The 21,311-nt window shown below is 55.9% G+C and overlaps 1 protein-coding gene across 1 annotated transcript in view; it reads right to left on the reverse strand.

Annotated features, from left to right (window-relative positions):
- ARHGAP23 (Rho GTPase activating protein 23) overlaps positions 1 to 21,311 on the reverse strand; it is an 86,242-nt gene that overhangs the window by 27,087 nt on the left and 37,844 nt on the right. Inside the window, 10 exon segments of the mRNA XM_021067077.1 lie at positions 1,572 to 1,727; positions 4,314 to 4,435; positions 5,270 to 5,400; positions 5,682 to 5,743; positions 7,050 to 7,370; positions 13,779 to 13,922; positions 16,474 to 16,531; positions 16,688 to 16,799; positions 17,028 to 17,183; positions 19,808 to 20,972. Coding sequence (XP_020922736.1) covers positions 1,572 to 1,727; positions 4,314 to 4,435; positions 5,270 to 5,400; positions 5,682 to 5,743; positions 7,050 to 7,370; positions 13,779 to 13,922; positions 16,474 to 16,531; positions 16,688 to 16,799; positions 17,028 to 17,183; positions 19,808 to 20,972 — 2,427 coding nt within the window.

A 21,311-nucleotide genomic window follows, 5' to 3' on the forward strand; every position in this document is an offset into this window, starting at 1 on the left:
TTTTTTTTTTTTTTTTTTTTTTTGTCTTTTTAGGGCTACACCCGCAGCATGGAAGTTCCCAGGCTAGGGCTCGAATCAGAGCTGCAGCTGCCAGCCTACACCACGGCCACAGCAACACCAGATTCGAGCAAGATCACAGCTCATGACAACGCTGATCCTTAACCCATTGAGCAAGGCCAGGGATCGAACCTGTGTCCTCATGGATTCCAGTCAGATTCATTACCGCTGAGCCACAACAGGAAGTCCCAGCCCCCTTTTAATAATTGGCTGCACTAGAGGCATATGGAAGTTCCCAGGCCAGAGACTGAATCTGAGCCACAGCTGCTCCCTATGCCACAGATGTGGCAGTGCCAGATCCTTTAACCCACTTTGCCAGGCTAAGGATCAAACCCACACCTCTGTAGCAATCAGTGCCACCGTAGTTGGATTCTTAATCCACTGCACAACAGCAGAAACACCAACACTTCTCTTTTTAATTGAGACATAGCTGATGTGTAGTATTATAAGTCTCAAGTGTACACCACAGTGATTCACAGCTGTGAAAGGTTATATTCCATTTATAGTCATTATAACCTGCTGCAAACTCTGAAGTGTGATTGTCAGATCCGTTCACGAGTTGGTCTGGTCTCATCTGATCGGCCCTTTCTCTTCCCGAGCTGCAGCCACTTCAGCAAACACTACATACTCCTCTTCTTCTAACCAGGAGTCTGCAAACCATGGCCAACAACTTGTTTTCCTGTGGCCCTTGAGCTAAGACTGGTTTTTACATTTTTAAAGGATTGTGAGGAAAAACAAGGACGAGGAGTTCCTGTGGTGGCTCAGTGGGTTAAGAACCCAACTAGTATCCATGAGGACATGGGTTCAACCCCTGGTCCCCACTCAATGGGTTAAGGATCTGGCGTTGCCGTGAACGGTGGTGTAGGCCGGCAGCTGCAGCTCCAATTCAGCCCCTAGCCTGGGAACCTCCATATGCCATGGGTGCAGCCTTAAAAAGAAAGAAAGAGAGAGAGAGAGACAGAAAGAAAGAAGGAAGGAAGGAAGGAAGGAAGGAAGGAAGGAAAAAGACAGACAGACAGACAGACAGGAAGGAGGGAAGGAAGAAAAAAAAGAACGGACAGAGGAAGGAAGGAAAGAAAAATGAGAAGGAAGAGAAGAAGGAGGAGGAGTGTTTGCAAAAGACCGCGTGGTAACCAAAGGCTGCAATACTTGCCACCTGGCCCTTTCCAGAGAAGGCGTGGTGACTGCTGGCAAAGCTCTGGGCCCCCGCCTTCCCTCAGGCTGTTCCCTCTGCCTGGAGTGCCCTTTCCTGGCTTTCACTGGCTTTTTGTGAACTTGACTCATCCTCGAGGCCCAAAACTCTGTCAGCCTCCAGCCTCTGCCTCCAGGCTCCCAGGCCATGAACGCATCCACCTGCTGGGCGGCAGCTGGGGCGATGCCCATCCTCGGGCTGGCCTTCAGAGGCAAGTCCTGTCTTGTCCACTGTGGTGCCCTGGTCCAGTGCTGGGCACATCACAGAGCACAATGACACAACAGACACACGCACCACAGTGGCCCCCCTTCCACAGACTCACCTCGTCCTGCAGGTTGATGTCACCGGGGCCACGGTTGAGCTGCTCCTGCAGGCTGGACACCACTGCATTATTGCCTGGCACTCGGTAAATGCCCGTGGACTCCAGCCCCCGTGCCTCCACGATACGACAGCACGCAGCCACGATCAGGGGGACACGCTGGGGACACAGCAAGGCTGGGGTGTTAGGGAGGGTAAGAACAGCTTTCTCGGGAGAAAATAATTTGCATGCGATATGACCAATAAGGGGTTAACAGCCAACATATACAAAGATCTCCTACAACCCAACATCAGAAATACAGACAACCCGATTGAAAAATGAGCGGAAGAAGTGAATAGACTTTTTCCCTAGGAGGAAACGCAGGTGGCCAACAGGCACATGGAGAGCTGCTCAATCACTAATCACCACGGCATACAAATCAAAACCATAACGAACAAGTTCCCTTGTGGCACGGGGGTTAAGGATTTGCCTTGCTGCAGCTGTGGCGCAGGTTGCAACTGCAATGCAGGTCACAACTGCGGTGAGGGTTCAATCCCTGACGCAGGGAACTTCCACGTGTTGCCCGTGTGGCCAAAAAACAAACAAAAAAAACATAATGAGATACCACCTCACACCTGTCAGAATGGCTATCATCAAAAAGACCACAAAAAGCAAGTGTTGGCGAGGATGTGGACAAAACAGAACCCTCATACACTGCTGGTGGGAAGGTAAATTGGCACAGCCACTGTGGAAAACAGTATGGAGGTTTCTCAAAAAACTGAGGCTAGAGCTATCATCCGACCCAGCAATTCCACTCCTGTGTATGTATCTGAGAAAACCAGAAACACCAATTCAAAAAGATACATGTGCCCCAATGTTCATAGCAGCATTATTTATGGTTGCCAAGATATGGAAGCAAACTAAGCGCCCATTAACAGATGAATGGATAAAGATGTAGTGTATAGACAATGGAATAGTACTTGGTCATGAAAAAGAATAAAATTTCGCCATTTGTAGCAACATGGATGCACTTGGAGGGCATTATGCTAAGTGAAATAAGTCGGAGAAAGACAAATACTGTGTGATATCACTTACATGTGAAATCTAAAAAAATAAAACAAACTAGTTAATATAACAAAAAAAGAGTTCCTGTCGTGGCACAGGGGTTAATGAATCCGACTAAGAACCACGAGGTTGTGGGTTCGATCCCTGGCCTTGCTCAGTGGGTTAAGGATCTGGCGTTGCTGTGAGCTGTGGTGTAGGTTGCAGATGCTCTGGTGGCTCTGGCGCAGGCCGGTGGCTACAGCTCCGATTTGACCCCTAGCCTGGGAACCTCCATATGCCGTGGGAGTGGCCCTAGAAAAAGCAAAAAGGCAAAAAAAAAGAAAAAAGAAAAAAAAGAAACAGACTCACAGATCTAGAGAACAAACTAGCGGTTACCAGTGGGGAGAGGGAAGCGGGGAGGGGCAATACAGGTGGAGGGGAGTAAGGGGTATAAACTATTAGGTATAAAAGAAGCTATAAGAATATACTGGGGAGTTCCCATCGTGGCGCAGTGGTTAACGAATCCGACTAGGAACCATGACGTTGTGGGTTCGGTCCCTGCCCTTGCTCAGTGGGTTAACGATCTGGCGTTGCCGTGAGCTGTGGTGTAGGTTGCAGACGCGGCTCGGATCCCGAGTTGCTGTGGCTCTGGTGTAGGCTGGCAGCTACAGCTCCGATTGGACCCCTAGCCTGGGAACCTCCATATGCCGTGGGAGCGGCCCAAAGAAATAGCAATAAGACAAAAAAAAAAAAAAAAAAGAATATACTGTACAGGAGTTTCCACTATGATGCAACGGAACTGGTGGCATAATGAAATTCACCAATTCCATTCTTTCCGGAGCCCTGAGATGCAGGTTCAATCCCCTGCCCAGCAGAGTGGGTTCAGAACCTGGCACTGCCGCAGCTGACAGCATAGGCTGCAACTGTGGCTCAGCTCTGATCCCTGGCCTGGGAACTACATATGCTAGGGAGGGCAGCCAAAAATACATTTATATATAGTACAACACAGGAAACAGACAATATTTTTTAAAGACTATGGAGTAGCATAACTTTTTTTTAATCTTTCTAGGGCCACATCTGTGGCATATGGAGGTTCCCAGGCTAGGGGTCCAATCGGAGCTATAGCTGCCGGCCTATAGCACAGGCACAGCAACACAGGATCTGAGCCGTGTCTGCGACCTACACCACAGCTCATGGCAGCGTGGGATCCCTGACCCACTGAGCAAAGCCAGGATTTGAACCCACATCCTCATGGACACTAGTTGGGTTCACTTCCGCTGAGCCACGACGGGAACTCCTACAGAGTATAACCTTTAACAATTGTGAATCATTGTACTGAATACCTGCAACTGATACAATATTGTACAGCAACTATATATGCTTCAACATATGAAAAAAAAAAAGCCAACATTCTCCACCAATGGGCCAGAGGAGGTGGGGAGGGCAAGCTAGGAGCAGTGCAAGGCAGAACCCACGGGCACGGGTACAAAGGCCTTCGCCACCTCCAGTCTGGGGGCTGGAAATAGCACGAAAGCCTGGCCATAGTCTGAGGAGCACCAGCTGGGCGTCAGGGATTCTGGGCTCTGTCTCAGCTCTGCGGCTCCCTCCCTGGGCCGTGTGCCCAACTGTGGCAGCAAAACGAGGTGCAGAGCGGGTTCCAAAGTGCCTCGCTGCCTCGTTCGCCCCACTTCCCTGCTGGCTCTGGAGTGTGCTGGAACCCACCTGGTTCTCCGTGGCTGGCTGGCACTCCTCCAGCCGGACCCCAAATGCCCTGGGCGCTGCCTTCTTGTTCTTCTTGATGATGTTGATGCCCCAGGGGGTTTTGGGGGTGGCGGCACTGTCATCTGGGGTTGGGAGAGGCAGAGAGAGCCGGGGTGAGCTGGGGGCCCTGGGAGGGGCAGCAACCGCACTTGCTCACACACACACCCCCTTCGCATTCCCACACTGGACACACGGGGACCCTGTGAGAGAAGCAACTGGGATGCTGAGGGCTGATGGGAAATTACACCCCAACAGAGAAGGCCAAAGAGGGGAGGGTATTTACCCTGGAGAAAAGAGGCCTCAGAGTAGAGTCAGGACTTTTGTGTGGCCCCAAAGAAGTGGCTTCAGAGTAAAGTCAGGACTTCTGTGTGGACCCCTTTTTAACAAGGTGGCGGCCATAGATTCTAGTTCAACCAAAGGAAGAACGTTCTAAGAGCCAAACATGTGCGATGATGGGAGTTCCTGTTGTGACTCAGCGGGACCAGTATCCATGAGGACACAGGCTATAGCTCTGACTCAACCCCTAGCCTGGGAACTTCCATATACTATGGGTGTGGCCCTAAAAAAAGGCAAAAAAATTGTGTGAAGATGAAAAAGGCTGCCTGCAGAGAGGATGAGCTTCCTTCTCCCGAAGGGGCACAAGCAGAGACTGAAGGACCACCCGGATGTCACAGAAAGAAAGACATCAAGTTCCAGGCCCTTCCAGCCCTGAGGCTCAGAGAGCCCCCAGACCCTCACAGGTGTACACACACAGACAGACACACAAGGATAACCGAGATGCACAGCCACAGACCCACACACAGCCCAACACACACACACACACACACGCCCTCCGCTCCCATGTAGACCCACAGGCTGACCCCCCACCCTCCTACACACATGCGTGCACGCCACCCCCTCAGCAGCCGCCTTCCTACCCTTGCTCCCTGCAGGCTGGTCCTGAGTCCTGAGGCCTCGTGCCGTACTCTGTTTGAGGAACTCAGACTTGAGGCCCCCCAGGCCACGAGAGCCTTTTGGGGAGGCATCGGCTTTGGGCCCAGAGCTATGGCTGTGTAGGAAGAGGGGAGAGGAGAGGTCTTCATGGGGGGGTGACCAGCATGCCCCCTGCCCTGGCCTCCCACCACTTCAGACTTCCCCTCCAGCCCTGAGGCCACCCCTGCATGCCCTTCGGGGGACTGGAGGCCTTAACGCCCCTGCCACCCTCCTGGCCTCCAGCAGAGGGCGTTTCGGGGGTGGCCCTCCGGCCTGGAGGTGAGCCAGGAAGATGACCTCTGCCCAGGGTGTCCCCCACCCCACGGCCAGGGCTGCTCCATGAAGGCTGGGCCTCACCTCACTTTGCGGTAATCATTAAGCTTCTTGCTGATCAGAGCTTGGTTGGCACAGCCGGGGTCCTGGAGGAGAAGGGAAGAGAAAGCAGACCCCATCAGTGCCTATGGCCAGCCCACCCAGGGCTTCTCCCTGGCCCCTGCCTCGGCCTCGCCTCCCCTCTCCTCCATCTGCCAGCTGGAGGATACAGACCCTGGAGCAAGAAACACCAGGGCTGGACTCCCGAGCAACCCCTCACCAGCTGTGTGACCTTGGGTAATCCGCTTAGCCTCTCTGAGCCTCAGTCTCCTGGGCAGTAACAGGGGGAGATAACATGGCAACCTCAGGGTTGGGCTGCAGAATTCTGCACATAGCACTGATGGTGGTCCTGGCAAGGGACAGATGAGGTACCCAAGAGGGGCAGCTCTTGCAATAATGAAGGTGACTTGGGACCTCCCCAGCCCCGATCGTGCCCTGTTGGAGACAGCACAGCCAGTCCCCCTAGAAAAGGGCTCCAGGTGCCAGGTACTTTCAGCCCAGCAGTGAGGAGAAACAATGTACTGAGGAGCAGGGCCTGGCTCAATGAGACCTCGTGTCCTCAGCATGCCCTAGCACCCCTGTCCCCGTGGCCAGAGCAGGTGCACATCTGGACCAGGGCCCAAGCCTACCATCCTCTTGGGGGAGACCAGCCCCCAAGCTCAAGACCCCTACATAACTCTGTGCAGGTGTGTGAAAGTACCTTTGTGGGGGGCACCTGGCAGAGGGGGTGAGCAGAGGCAGAAACCCCAGCCCAGGCCCCTGGTGTGCAGCTGTGGCTGCCCAGGAGGGGGCGCCATTGAAAAATTTCCTGAAGTCTCTGCCAAAGCCCTTGGCTCAGCCCCCGCTGCCCGCTGCCAAAGGCCAATCCTCTTGGCCTGCTCCCAAGGTCAATGTGTTTGTGCCCCTGCAGACAGGCCAGCTCTGTCAGAGGCGCCAGCCACGGTTCTGGCCCGGGGGCACCTCATTCTGTAATACGCTGCACAGGAGACCCCTGACTCTGGAACCTCCAGCAAGAAGAGCCTGAGCTTGGCTTGGAGCTGACCTCTGGGCCAGAGCCTGCCCAAGGCAGACATAACAACATGAGAATAATAATTATCATTCCCCCAGCTATTCTGGTTCCTGCCAGTCATGAAACCCTGAGGATGCCAAGTCCTCTGTGAGCCACTGTCCCACGCATCCTCCCTTCACACCAAACCCTAGGTGGGCACGGTTGTCCAGTGTCCCCCGGTTACCCCATCTCACACAATATGGGACTGAGGCTCAGAGCAGCGAAGGGAGAAGCCCGGCAGGTGAAGGGCGCCCGGGGCCTGCGCCCGCCCTCCCCGGCCCGGCTGGGGCCGGCCCGGCCCTCACCTCGCCCTCGGCCCTGCTGTTCTCCCGGATCGCTCTGATCCAGCCCAGCATGTCATCCCGGTCCTCAGCCTGAAAGAGATATTCACAGAAGTCAGCGGTGGTCAGCCGGAACACGTGCCTCCTCTTGGTCTCGCTGTAGGAGATGTCCACCAGGCAGGAGCCGATGCAGACGGGCGCCGCCTCGTCCTCACCTGCGACGGCCGCCGCCGCCCCCGCCGCCGCCGCCGGCCCGGGCTCCCGCCGCTCCTTGCTCAGCGAGAGGGAGCGCGCCCGCAGCGCGGCGTACACCCGCTTCCACTGGCGCAGGCCGCCGCCCGCTTTCTGCAGGGAGACAGGGGAGGGGGGAGAGAGGGGAGGGGAGGGGTGAGAGGCCAGGCCTGCCCTCCCCGCCCCCAGGGCCCCAGGGGGGGCCTAGAAGCTGCCGACAGGGGACAGCAGTGGGGACCCCACCCATTGCCCGCCAGGAGCCCCCTGCTCCACTCCTGCAGGCACCTGGGGCAGCCTCCACGGTCCCCCCAGTCTCTCAGCCCTCACCTGCCTGGACACCTCTACCCGGCGCTCTCGATGCCCCCAGAGGGTCCCCAACCTTCTCTGTAAATGCTAGCTAGCATATTGAGGAGTTCCCCAGTTGAAGATTAAGGATCTGGCTTTGTCACCACGGCAGACTGGATCCTTGCTGTAGCACAGGTTTGATCCCTGGCCTGAGAACTCCCACATGCCACAGTCACAGCCAGATAAATAAATAAATAAAATGCTAACATATTTAAATGCTGGCATCGATACTCCTCTGGGGTCGGCAATGCCCCAGACAACCGGCAGGGGGGGCTCCAAAGGGCAAACAGCCCCCCACCCTACCACCACCATCACCAAACATGATCCACCTTACATTAAGTAAAATCCTTCTAAGCCATCACCGGTCCACCTACTTATTGCTCCCCTTCATGGCAAAACTAATCAAGGATTGCCAACCAGGGCTTCCCTTCATGGCGCAGCAAACGAATCTGACTAGGAACCATGAGGTTGCAGGTTTGATCCCTGGCCTCGCTCAGTGGGTTAAGGATCTGGCGTTGCCATGAGCTGTGGTGTAGGCCAGTGGCTGTAGCTCCGATTGGACCCCTAGCCTGGAAACATTTATATGTTTCGGGTGCAACCCTAAAAATCAAAAAAATTAAAAAAATTGCCAACCACACTTGCTCTCCCCTCTCTCTGGCCTCTCACTCAGGATAACTTAGCAACCCCTTCCCAGGAAGCTGCTCGTCAGGGCACCCAGTCCCCATGCTGCTAAAGTCAGTGGTGGCTTCTGGGCCCTTCTCAGTCCTTGGCACAGCCTCTTGCCTGCAGTCACTCCTTCCCTCTTGGCATCCAGAACCCTATGGTCGTTGGTTTTCCTCCTAATTCCGCTGGTGACTTCCCTGGTTCCCCCCACTCCCAACATCCTCTGCACTAGCGGTTCTCAACTAGGGCGAAGTGCCACCAGGGGATATTTGCCTAGAGACACTTTCGGTTGTTTAGCTGGGGAGAGGGCAAGGAGGCTGCTAAGCATGCCAGATGCCCAGGACAATCCCTCAGCAAAGAGTCATCTGGCCCAAAATGTCAACAGAGCTGAGCTTGAGTCCCTTCCCTGAAAGAGGGGGGAGGTCCAGAACTTTGTCCTGAGCCCTCCTCCCTCTGCATACCTCTCCCACGATGCTGTCCATGCCTGTGGCTTTGAAGCCTGTCTGTCTGCTGATAGTGATGGCCAGATATACCCCCGGCCCAGCCTCTCTGGTACCTCCCGCTGTCTGCTCAGTGTCCCCACCTGCCTGTCCCACGGGCATTGCAGATGCTCTTTGCTCACCATGTGGCACTTGACTTTCCCCATCAGACCTGTTCTCCACCTCCACCCTTATCTTTTCCAGCTCGATACATCCACCCAGTTTCCCTTGACTCCTCTCTGTTCCTCATCCTAGACATGCAATCCATCAGGAAGCCGCAACTGCTCTGCTCCCAAAATATTACTTGACTCCCTCTTTCCTGCCACCGTCTTGTCCACACCATCAGCACCTCTTGCCTGGATAACTGCACAAACCTCCCCAGGTTCCACTCTCCCGTCTGCAAGCCATTCTCCACGCAGCGGCTGCAGCAAGCATTTGAAAATGCATACAAGGCATTCCCGTCATGGATCATCAGAAATGAATCTGACTAGCATCCATGAGGACGCAGGTTCGATCCCTGGTTTCGCCCAGTGGGTTAAGGATCGGCATTGCCATGAGCAGTGGTGTAGGTGGCAGACGAGACTCAGATCCTGTGTTGCTGTGGCTGTGGCATAGACGGCAGCTACAGCTCCAATTCAACCCCTAGCCTGGGAACTGCCACATGCCATGAGAACAGCCCTAAAAAGACAAAAAAGAGAGAGAGAGAGAAATATCCACGAGATTCTGTCTCTCTCCGGCTTAGCACCTCTCATGGCTTCCCATTACCCCTGGAATCAAATCTAGGGTCTTTTTTGATCGGGTCCCTCCCTCTCCTAACCACCTTCTCTTCTTCTTTCTCACAATGGTGAGCGAGCCACAGGGAGCTTTGCCAGTGAATGAGCCAAGCCCTTCCTCTCCCCGGGGTCTTCACATTTGCTGTGCCTTCTGCCCAGAGCCCCTGCTCTCGCTTCTTCATGTGGCTGCCTTCTTCTCACCCTTAAGGTTTGAGCTCAACTGTCATCAATGTCACCTCCTGGAGTTCTCGTTGTGGCTCAGCAGGTTATGAACCCAACTAGTATCCATGAGGACGAGGGTTCGATCCCTGGCCTCACCCAGTGGATTAAGGATCCAGCATTGCTGTCAGCTGTGGTGTAGGTCACATATACGGCTTGGATCCCACATTGCTGTGGCTGTGGTGTAGGCCGGCAGCTACAGCTATGATTTGACCCCTAGCCTGGGAACGTCCATATGCCACAGGTGTGGCCCTAAAAAACAAAACATAAAAATAAAATTAAAATTAAATAAATTTTTTCTTTTTTTTTTTTTTTTTTTTTTGTCTTTTTGCCTTTCCTTGAGCCCATCCCGCAGCACATGGAGGTTCCCAGGCTAGGGGTCTAATCGGAGCTGTAGCCACCAGCCTACACCAGAGCCACAGCAACGCAGGATCTGAGCCGTGTCTGTGACCTACACCACAGCTCATGGCAACGCCAGATCCTTAACCCACTGAGCAAAGCCAGGGATCAAACCTGAAACCTCATGGTTCCCAGTTGGATTCGTTAACCACTGCACCACGACAGGAATTCCAATAAAAATTTTTTTAATTGAAAAAAAAAAATCACCTCCTCAGCAAGGCCATCTCTAAGCACTTTTCCCTGTCACGGCAGCTCCCCCCTTCCTCCCAGCTCAAAGGCAACCACATCACCCTGTTCATCTTCCCTGAGTGCTCACTGCAATCTCGGGGTCCTGGCTGTAGGAGGCTTTCTCCAGTAGGTGGAAAATTCCTGGGGCAGGGAGCTCGACTGCCCTCTCAGCTCCATACTCCAGAGCCTGGAGCCATGCTGGTTCACGTATCAATATTCACTCATCAATATTTACTGAATCAATGAATCAATCATCCTTGGAGCACCCTGCAGGATCTTCCCCATCAAAGTCGGGGCTCCTTTCTTCAGGCTCATGGCCCCCTTCCTATGCCACACCCAGCAAGAGCCTCTGTTCTCAAAGCCAATCAGATGAGGAAACTTCAGGGCTGGCAGGTGAACACTCCAGGTCTGGCCATGAACCTTTGCCCATCACCTTAGATCTGCCGGACACAGGACAAGGACATTCAGAGCAGGAGACAAGCTTAGTGTCAGCCTGAGGTGGTGAGGAGGGTGCCACTTTGAGACTGAACCAGCGAGGTGACCTTGGACAAGTCAGGCCCCCTCCCCCACCGCCTCACTAAGGCCTGCTGGTAAAACAGGTGATCGAGGTCACATCCAGCTCAAAGGCTGGGTCTGTGGCTGCAGGGACGTGTCACACCCACCCAGCCCGTCCTCTGCCTGACAGTCAGTGGTCTCTGAAAGAGGCTGGGGGCTGGAGGGTGGAGGAGGCTGGACTCGCTGGAGCATACATTTGGCTGGTGATCAGGACCCTGGACAGACCCAGGGCCTGAAGCTGACCTCAGGCTCCATCTCCTGACTCCCTGGCCACAAGGGACTAGGATGGGAGTGGAAGGTCCTCTCCTCTCCTTGCCCAGGACACTGTGGCTGGGCTGCCACAGGCTGCCCAGAGCTGGGGGACAGGCTACAAGGCAGGCAGGAGTCAGGAGTTCTCCCCAGGCCCTCGGAGGGGCTCAAGCCTTGCGTTGGAAGGGTCTGTCCACACCTGGCTCCTCCTCCCTGGTCTCCATCCCGCACTTCCTCCTGAGGCCCAGCTGTGTCCCCACACCCATGGCTGCAGGTGCGTCCACACTGATAGACAAATGCCCTCCCCAGGTGGGCCTCCCTTGGAGCCTTTGTCGCCAGGACACCTCCACCAGGATGAGTCCCAGGGGCCTCAGACTCCACAAGGCCCCCAAGGAACCTCTTGGCTTCCTCTCCCCAAACCTGCCCCTCCAGTGCCCTGTGGCTCAGGGGAGGGTCCCATCATTCACCGTCCCCACAGCCCAAGCTGGGACCCCAGGAACCAGCACTGCCTCCTCCACCCTCCCTCATGGCCCAGCCATCAGCGAGCCCAGGCTTGCCCTCCCCTTAAATCTCGCTAAATTGTACCCTCCTCTGGAGCCCCCATGCCACAACCTGATCAGGCCCCACCCACCTGGCTCACCTGGACAACAGCAATGGCACCGTCTCCTCCTCTCACAGATGTAACAGTTCCCTCCTGGGCTCACCTCCCACCCCTGAGACTTTAAATCCCCGCAAAGGCTTAGCCTGAGTGATGGGCTGCTCGGCCGCCCGATTCCTCACCTCGCTTTTTTCTCCTGCCCCTGGCTCCCAGCTGCCCAGCACCCACTCCCACCTTTCTCCCAGACTGCCCTCCCTCCCTGCTCTGTGGATCCCCACACACCCTTCCAGACACCCCCCTACCCTGCTGAGGTCAGGGTCATATGCTCCCCTGAACTCCCCTATCATAACTGGTAACTGTTATGTAAGATGTGCTTTCTCTGCTCAGCATGAACCCCAGCAGGGCAGGACTGGCCTGGCTCCCTCACCACTGAATCCCTGCAACCTCATCGGAGAACTGGAGCCGGGCAGGCCATTGGTCACTATCCGCGGGCTGGACGAGAGCACAGACGGGCACAAACCCTGCCTGGATTCCACACCCCACTTCACCCTCACACCGGCCCCATCTTAACAGATCAGAAAAGTGAGGCTTAGAAGTTAAGGGGGTGGAGCTCCCGCTGTGGTGCCAGGGGATCGGCAGCATTTTGGAAGCGCTGGCACTCAGGTTCGATTCCCGGCCCAGCACAGTGGGTTAAGGATCTGGCGTTGCTGTAGCCTCGGCTTAGGTCGCGACTGCAGCTCGGATCTGATCCCTGGTCCAGGAACTCCATATGCCGCAGGGTGGCCAAATATGAAAAAAATAAAGAAACGAAGAAAGAAAGAAAGAAAGAGGACGAGAAAAGAGAAAAAAGAAGTCAAGGGGGTTGCCCAAAGCCTTATCCTTGATAAGTGGCTGGGCAGACAATCTAAGTCTGTCTGACTTTAAAGCTTATGTTCTTTCCAGGTCCAAGACCCCTGGAAGGCAGGGTAGAAAATTCAAATAAGAGAGATAAGCAGAAGAGCAGCTCCCTGGGGCCAGGCACCGGGTAGACTCTTTTGCTGAGATGGCATTTAATCCTGAGCCAGGGAGTGTGATGCAGGGTTATGATTAGCTCCATTTACAGACGAGGAAACTGAGTCATAGACAGGCGAGCCGCCCGAGCTCCCTGGAGTCATGGCACAGACAAGAGCCCAGCCCAGGCTCACGGTAACTGCTCTGCTCTGCTTTGCCTGGGCTGCTGGGAGGGACGGCGGCAGCCGGGCTCCCTCCTCCCCACTCTTCCGAGGCCCAGGGTGCTGTCTAGATCCGGAGATTCATACTCCGTGGGCCCAGGGGGCCCTGCCTTCTCCCCTTGGGATGCTGCTAATCTCCCTGCCCCACCCGAGCCCCCTTCATCTCTCATCTGGATCTTCGTGGCCGCCCTTAGATGGTCTTCTGGCCTCACTCTCGCCCTAATTCACTCACAATGAAGCTAATGGAAAAGGCTTCAGGGGCTTTTAGTTGCCCTTGGCAGAATGACTGGAACCTTGGAGTTCCCTGGTGGCCAAGTGGTTAAGAATCTGCAGCTGTCAACTGCTGTGGCTCAGGTTCGATCCCTGGCACAGGAACTTCCTCAAAAAAGACTAAAACCTTTTCTGGCCTTGAAAAAGGCTGACCTCTGCTTTCTTTAGGGGCCTCAGCCCCCGCTAAAAGAATCACCCTGGCCTTGCTCTCTCATTGTCCATGAGCCCCAGTGGTCATGCTGGGAGTGATCTGCCAGCCAGGAATCAGCCATGCGATGGCGCTGTCAGAATTCCAAGCGCAATGTCATCAGATCCAGCCCAGAGCAAAGACCGCCTCTCTAGTTAATTCTTTTTCATCCGTTCTTTAGGTCCCCCAGGAAGTTGCTTCTAGCATCTAACCTCTGGCCCTCATGCTGCCACCTCAGCTGGTTCTCCTCAGCTCCAGAGGCTGTGGGATGGGCGAAGGGAAATCTGGAGAATTCTGCTGGAGCCAGCTTCCGTCCACCTCCAGCTCATTCCTCCAGCCATCTTACCTTCCCCTTCTTGGTGAGGACCTGCTTATAATACAACCAGCCTTCTCTCCTGATATCGCTGAAGGGGGCATCTGAGAGGTCAGAGGTGGAGTGTCGCTTGGAAGGAGCATCAGCATCTTCAGAAGTACCCCAGCTGTCCAAGGACTGCAGAGAGACAACAGAGGGCAATTTAGGGTGGCTCCCACAGTGCCAGCATCTCAGAAATCCCATGGACCACTCGCAGACACACGGGCCTGGCGTGTGCCTTTGCCACGGGGCTCTGCTGTGCTGTGTGGCCTCCTGGGCCTTGCTTGCCCTCTCTGAATCACTTGTGTTGAGGTCAGGAGATGTGTGTGATGGGGAAGCCAGAAAGGAGGAAAGGCTGTGACCTGCAGGCCACATGCCTCACCACGTGTCACTTTAGAGACTTGAAGGAATTAAGGAAACAGAGGAAGTGATCGTGCCTGCATGGAGTTACACCAACACGGGAAGTGGGAACATCAACAAAGCCCGAGTCGGTGGAGCAGGGAGTCATGTCCACAAGGAGTTAAACAGAGGAAGTGATCGTATCAGCAGGACTGCAGCAGTAGAGGTGACAGGTCAGGGGAGAGTTAAATAAGCAGAGGAAGTGATGAGGAATAAGCCAGGTGACAGTGTCATCAGGGGTTAAATGAACCAAAGATACTGAGGGTTTGACATCAAGATGCCTTTTCCAGCCCGTCCAATAATCAGAACCAATCCCGTGTCTCCCCAGGTCCTGAGGCTAGAAGCTTGGGCCTCTCCATCACTCTCAACCCTGGCCCCTCCCTTTCCAGGGCATCCCCAGTCCCCTGAAGACACGATGCAAATACTCCCCAGTGAGGGCCCTGTCCAGATACCCAGAGGGGTCAGGCAGTGAACAAACAAATGAAATCCCTGCCCTTATGGAGCTTACATTCTATTTTTTGGGGGGGGTGTCTTTTTAGGGCCACACCCGCGGCATATGGAGGTTCCCAGGATAGGGGTCGAATCGGAGCTGTAGCCGCCAGCCTACACCACAGCCACAACAATGTAGGCTCTGAGTCTCGTCTGTGACTTACACCACAGCTCACAGCAACGCCAGATCCTTAACCCACTGAGGGAGGCCAGGGATCAAACCTGTGTCTTCATAGATGCTAGTCGGGTTCGCTAACTGCTGAGCCACGACGGGAGCTCCAGGGCTTACGGTCTCATGGGGAGACACGTAAGAAAGGAAATGGATACATACGTTGTATAATACGAGAAGTGCAAGGCGAAAGCAAAGTGGTGACGGTGGCATGAAATGTCAGGAGTAAAGGTATGTGGAACAGAGGTACATGCAACGACTAGTCAACAGGGACCTTCTGTGCAGCACAGAGAACGCTACCCAGTATTCTGTGATCATCTATGTGAGAAAAGAATCCGAGAGAGAATGGATGTGTGTATGTGTGTGATTGGGTCACTTTGTTGTACAGCAGAAATTATCACAATCTTGTAAATTAACTATATTTCATTTTTTTTGGTCTTTTTGCCATTTCTTGGGCCGCTCCCGTGGCATATGGAGGTTCCCAGGCTAGGGGTCGAATCAGAGCTGTAGCTGCCAGCCTACGCCAGAGCCACAGCAACACGGGATCTGAGCCCCGTCTACAACCTACACCACAGCTCACTGCAACGCTGGCCGGATCGTTAACCCACTGAGCAAGGGCAGGGACCGAACCCTCAACCTCATGGTTCCTAGTCGGATTCATTAACCACTGCGCCACAACGGGAACTCCCTAATTAACTATATTTCAATAAAACATTACAAAAAAGAAGAAGAAGAAGAAGGAGGAGTTCCCGTTGTGGCTCAGCAGAAATGAGCCCGACTAGTATCCATGAGGACGCAGGTTCAATCCCTGGCCTCACTCAGTGGGTTAAGGATCTGGTGTTGCTGGAAGCTGTGGTGTAGGTCACAGATGTGGCCCGGATCCCTCGTTGCTATGGCAGTGGAGTAGGCCGGCTGCTGTAGCTCTGATTCGACTCCTAGCCTGGGAACCTCCATGCCCAGGATGCAGCTCCTAAAAAAAACAAAAAGGGAAAAAAAAAAAAAAAAGAAGTAGGGAGTTCCCGTCGTGGCTCAGTGGTTAAGGAATCTGACTAGGAACCATGAGGTTGTGGGTTCGATCCCTGGCCTTGCTCACTGGGTTAAGGATCCAGCGTTGCCATGAGCTGTGGTGTAGGTCGCAGACACAGCTCGGATCCCTCATTGCTGTGGCTCTGGCGTAGGCCGGCAGCTACAAGCTCCAATTAGACCCCTAGCCTGGGAACCTCCATATGCCGCGGGTGCAGCCCTAGAAAAGACAACAAAAAAAAAAAAAAAAAAAGAAGAAGAAGAAATAAAGGCTGAAATTTCAGGGGAGTCCTAAGAAATCTGAAGAAAGTGAAAAAGTGGGTCAGGTGGCTATGGCAGGGTCATGGAAGACGGTGGGGGGCAGAGGCAGGACAGTGCAAAGGCCCTGGGAGGGAGGGCTCAGTGTCTCTAGGTGATGACAGAGCCCGGGGAAGAAGGTGGGTCACCTGGTTGACATTCGGGGAGTGTGGGGATGACCCAAGGGAGAAAGGGGAAGATGAGCTGGAACGGCCCATTTCAGATCATAGAAGTCACAGGCCACGTCCAAGGCCAAGGCCGGGCCCCTCCTTAGCTCTCTGACCCCCTCGCCTGCACACACGTACCACTCACCCCATCAGTGAAGAAGCTTCGAAGCATCCGCAGGCTGGGTACGCGGTTCGGCAGGCGCCTGGGGAGTGAGGACCGAGGGTGAGGGGTGCGGGAAGCCCAGCCAGGGCCTCCCCGGCGCCCCCAAGGCTCAAAGGCCCTGGGGGGGAGGAAGCATGCTGCCCCCGTGTGTGGAGGACCCCAGGGCCGGGAGCCCCGCCACGGCCCCCTTGCTCACCGCAGAGCCCGGCCCTCGTCCCGGAAGGTGTTGAGCCCGTCGTCGCAGGACTTGGAGCGCTCCGTGGTGATGGCCAGCAGGTAGGAGGAGCGGCGGCCGGCCTTGATGCTGCCTGCGAAGCCAGCCACAGGGGGTCCCAGGGTCAGCGGGGCAGCAGGCAGGGGGCTTCCCAGGAGCCCTCCCATCCAGGCAGGGCCGGGAGGGGACTCTCCCCCCGGGGCCCCAGGAGGAGCAGAAGCCAGGCGGAAGAGGCCAGACATCAGGCAGCGGGCCCAGCAGGGACCCAGCGGACCAGGCAGCAAGGGATCGGGGTGGGGCTGGGGTTGCGGGAAGCACTCACTGCAGTCCTGGGAGTAATGGCGGCCGAGGGCAAAGGTGAAGGTTGGGGAGGATGGGCTGGTGCCCAGGACGGGGGCTGAGTTCATGGCGCTGGAGACCACAGCAGAAGCAGGGACATGCTTGGCTTGGAGGTCGATGCTGGGGCTGGTGGGCTCGTCTGCGAGAGCAGAGGGAGTGGTGGGTGAAGGCACCAGAAGGTTGAACCTGTCTGCTACCCCCCAGCCCCACGTTCACATCCGAGGAACCACAGTCCTGAGGCTCCAAAAGCCCTCCAAGGCCCTGCAGGGAACCGACCCACCAAACCCACATGGAAGCTGAGCCCCATCACACTTGAGGGCACCCAGGAGTGGGGTTGGAGCCACCCACCCTAGACCTGGCTCCTGAGGGCCCCACCAGACTGAAGGCTCTCTGAGGCCATGGACTGTGCTTCTCCCATCAGACCGGGAGTTTTTTTGTTTTGTTTTGCCTTTTTTTTTTTTTTTTTTTTTTTGTCTTTTTGCCATTTCTTGGGCCGCTCCTGCGGCATATGGAGGTTCCCAGGCTAAGGGTCGAATCGGAGCTGTAGCTGCCAGTCTATGCCAGAGCCACAGCAACGCGGGATCTGAGCCGTATCTGCAACCTACACCACAGCTCACGGCAACGCCGGATCGTTAACCCACTGAGCAAGGGCAGGGACCGAACCTGCAACCTCATGGTTCCTAGTCAGATTCGTTAACCACTATGCCACGACAGGAACTCCTCGTTTTTTGTCTTTTGTCTTTTGAGGGCTGCACCCACGACATATGGAAGTTCCCAGGCTAGGGATCTAATGGGAGCTACAGCTGCCAGCCTACGCCAGAGCCACAGCAACACCGGACCCTCAACCCACCAAGCGAGGCCAGGGATCGAACCCACAACCTCATAGTTCCTAGTGGGATTCATTTCTGCTGCACTGCAATGGGAACTCCTCGGAGCTTCTTTTTTAAATTTTTATTTTATTTTTTTATTTTTTTTGCTTTTTAGGGCCACACCCACAGCACAAGGAAGTTCCCAGGCTAGGGGTCTAACCAGAGCTGTAGCTGCCAGCCTACGCCACAGCCACAGCCACGTGGGATCCAAGCTGTGTCTGTGACCTATACCACAGCTCATGGCACTGCCAGATCCTTAACCCCCTGAGCGAGGCCAGGGATGGAACCCACATCCTCATGGATATTAGTCAGATTCATTTCAGCTGGGCCACAACAGGAACTCCCAGACTGGGAGCTTCTTGAGGTTAAAAGGACCATCTCCCCCATCAGCTGGTGAGTGCCTCGTCTCCGCCTCAGACTGGAAGTCCCCTGAAACTGTAGACTACCTCGTGCCCTCAGATCTGGTGCTGACTAAGACAAAAGGCTGGGCCTGCCCTGTTCGTCTGAGGCTGCCTGGGGGAGGCCAGGGCTGTGCCTCCCCTCCTGGCCAGGCCTCTTCTCCTTCACTCCCTTGGCTGCCCGAGGGTGAGCTCACTACTCTCAGCTCGTTACCATCTCTGGGCTCCCGGCTCCCAGTCCCAAGATCTTGCACCCCAGCCTTCCTCCCAAGCCCCCAGACCCAGCCCAGCGCATCCTGCTCCCTCATGAGCGCCTCTTATTCAGCAAACCGGAAACTTTTCCTGCCTCGCTCCCTCTCTTCCCCAGTTTGGAGTCAGGGCACCACCCTCCAGCGAGGCCAGAAACCCGGGAAGCTCCCACCTCGCCACTCTCTCATCTCTCCGTTACCCAACATCTCATCTCAAGGCAGCACACTGTCAGTGTTCCCTCTGCTCTCAGAATAAAGCCCAAACCCGCCAGCGACTGACAAGGCCCCTCCAGACCTTCCCCGTGACCTGGAAGGGCATCCCACCTCTCACGCCAGGGTCTTTGCATAGTCTATCCTCTCTTCCTGAATATTCTTCCTCTGATTAACTCTTCAAGTTGTAGCCGAAATCTTCCTCCAAGATTCTCTCCTTGGCCACCACGCCCCAGTCTGGCTGTAGCCCTTCTGTCTTGTAGAGCTGCCTGTATGCCTATCACGCACCCATCCAACTGCACTGTTTTTTGTTTTTTTTTTTTTTTGTTTTTCCTTGCTTTTTACGGCTGCACATGTGGCACATGGAGGTTCCCAGGCTAAGGGTCCAATTGGGGCTGCAACTGCCAGCCTACACCACAGCCACAGCAACGCAGGATCCGAGCCGCGTCTGCAACCTACGCCACAGCTCATGGCAACGCCGGATCCTTAACCCACTGAGTGAGGCCAGGGATCGAACCCGAATCCTCATGGATAATAGTCGGGTTCATTACTGCTGAGCAGGGATGGGAGCTCCCAACTGGACTGTTCTTGTCTGATTGTCTGTCCCCACGGTTGGACCTCACACTCCAGGAGAGCATGGAGCCTAGCACAGGGCGTGACACAAATCTGGGAGGGATGGAGGGATGGAGGGTGGATGGAAAGAACAAAGGGTGAAAAGAACAAAGAAAGGATAGAAGAAGAAAGAATGGAAGGATGGAAGGAAGGATGAAAGGAAGGAGGGAGGGAAGCATGGAAGGAAAGGGGGGAAGGAGGGAGAGGGGAAGTCAGGGGGATGGAAAGAAGGTTGGAAGGTAAACGAATGGAAGGATGGAGGGAGACAGCAGGATGGATGGATGGATGGACAGATGAACGGACAAAGAAACGAGCTGATCCCATCAGTACCCCACCCAGAATTCCACCCACAGCGGTGGGTGGGTGGAGTACAACCAGGCACAGAAACCCAAGTCTCCCAAGACAGCCACCCGCACTGTCACTCACCAATGAAGGGAATGGAAGCCAAAGAGTCTTCGGTAGCGGCCAAAGGGGCCACCTTCCTGCCCAGGCGTTCCCCTCGCCCACTGGCCTCTGGCTCTGGGGACTCGTCACCAAACCCAAGGTTCATCTGTCTTGCAGGGGGCAGCTGGACCTTGCGGCCCGTCGGCGGCTTCTGCCTCAGGACCACTTCGTCACGGCGATCCTCGACGGGAGGCTCCAGGGCCCGGGGGCTGGGCTCTGGCCGGACGGCCCTTGGTGGTTCAGAGGCCTCCGGTGGGAACGGGGCCGGGGACTGGGCCAAGTTGAAGGTGGGCAGCCCCCCAAAGGGTGAGTCCCGGAAGGACAGTGCATGCAGGAGGCCAGTCCGGCGCTGGAATGATGGGCTGTAGCTCCGGTACCCGATGTACCCGATATCGTCCAGGCCCTGCAGGCCAGGCGGGGGTGGGGCCTGGGGCCCGGGCAGGTCCCTGGGTGGGCAGGCGGGGGTGCGGGCAGAAGGACGCTGGGAAGCCCAGCCGCAGCGCTCCAAGCGGGGTGACACCAGTGCCCCTGGCCCCAGCGCCTCGGCTGAGCGGGTGGCCCGGCTCAGGTAGTCATCCGAGCGAGCGCGGTGCCAGCCCTCCTGGCCCAGCTGGCTCAAGGCACCCTGGGAGGTGGAGCAGGGCCACGGGCGGTGGGCAGTCACATCCTCCAGCCGGTCCTGGGAGGCACTGCGAGCCCGAGGAGGCATGGCAGGGCACCGTCTCTCCCCCGCCCTGCGGGGTACCTGGTTCGACAGCCAGTGTGACAAAGCCTGCTGGCACTCCAGTCTGCTGGGAGGCGCCCGGCTGCCAGGCTCCGGGAAGGCACGAGGCGTCCGGGGCTCCGAAGGGAGGCGGGGGAAGGCACCAGGGCTGGGTCGGGGCTGGCTCATCCCCAAGGAAGGGCTGTCCAGACGGGTGCGGGTGGCAGATGGGATGCGGGGCCCCGGGTCACTCCAGGCAGCAGGACTCCGGGGGTCACTGGGCAGGGCTGAGAGTGGCTCAGGCACCATAGTGGCCCAGGTGGAGACCCGGGCTGGTGGGGCGTAGGTCTTTCGGGGGTAGCAGATCGGGGGTGGCTCTGGGATGCTTCGGGCCTCTCCAGAATATGGCTCGTTCCCCTTCAGGTAGGCGTCCTGGGAGTAGGCCTGGCCGGGGACACAGAAGCAGGTGAGCGGGGCTGAACAGGCCCCAGAGGCAGGGCTGCAGCAGCCCTGGGAAGTCAAGACCCCCCAGAGAAGGGGACAGAAGGGGGGCCCTGAGAGGGGAGGTGAAAGAGAACCGGGAGGGAGACAAAGAAATAAGCAGGCTTTGAGAGTCTTCACACACACACACAGAGTCACACACTCACTCAGGAAAGAGCCAGGAATTTTCTAAGACTTATGACAAGGACTGCCTTTAGCCACAAATATTCCGACATCTGTTTTCTGGGGTCCTCCCCCCACGCTGGCCTCAGCTGCCTCCCTGCTTCCTCATGCCCACCGGTG

This window comes from Sus scrofa, chromosome 12 (genome assembly GCF_000003025.6).
Source record: "Sus scrofa isolate TJ Tabasco breed Duroc chromosome 12, Sscrofa11.1, whole genome shotgun sequence".
NCBI lineage: Eukaryota > Metazoa > Chordata > Mammalia > Artiodactyla > Suidae > Sus > Sus scrofa.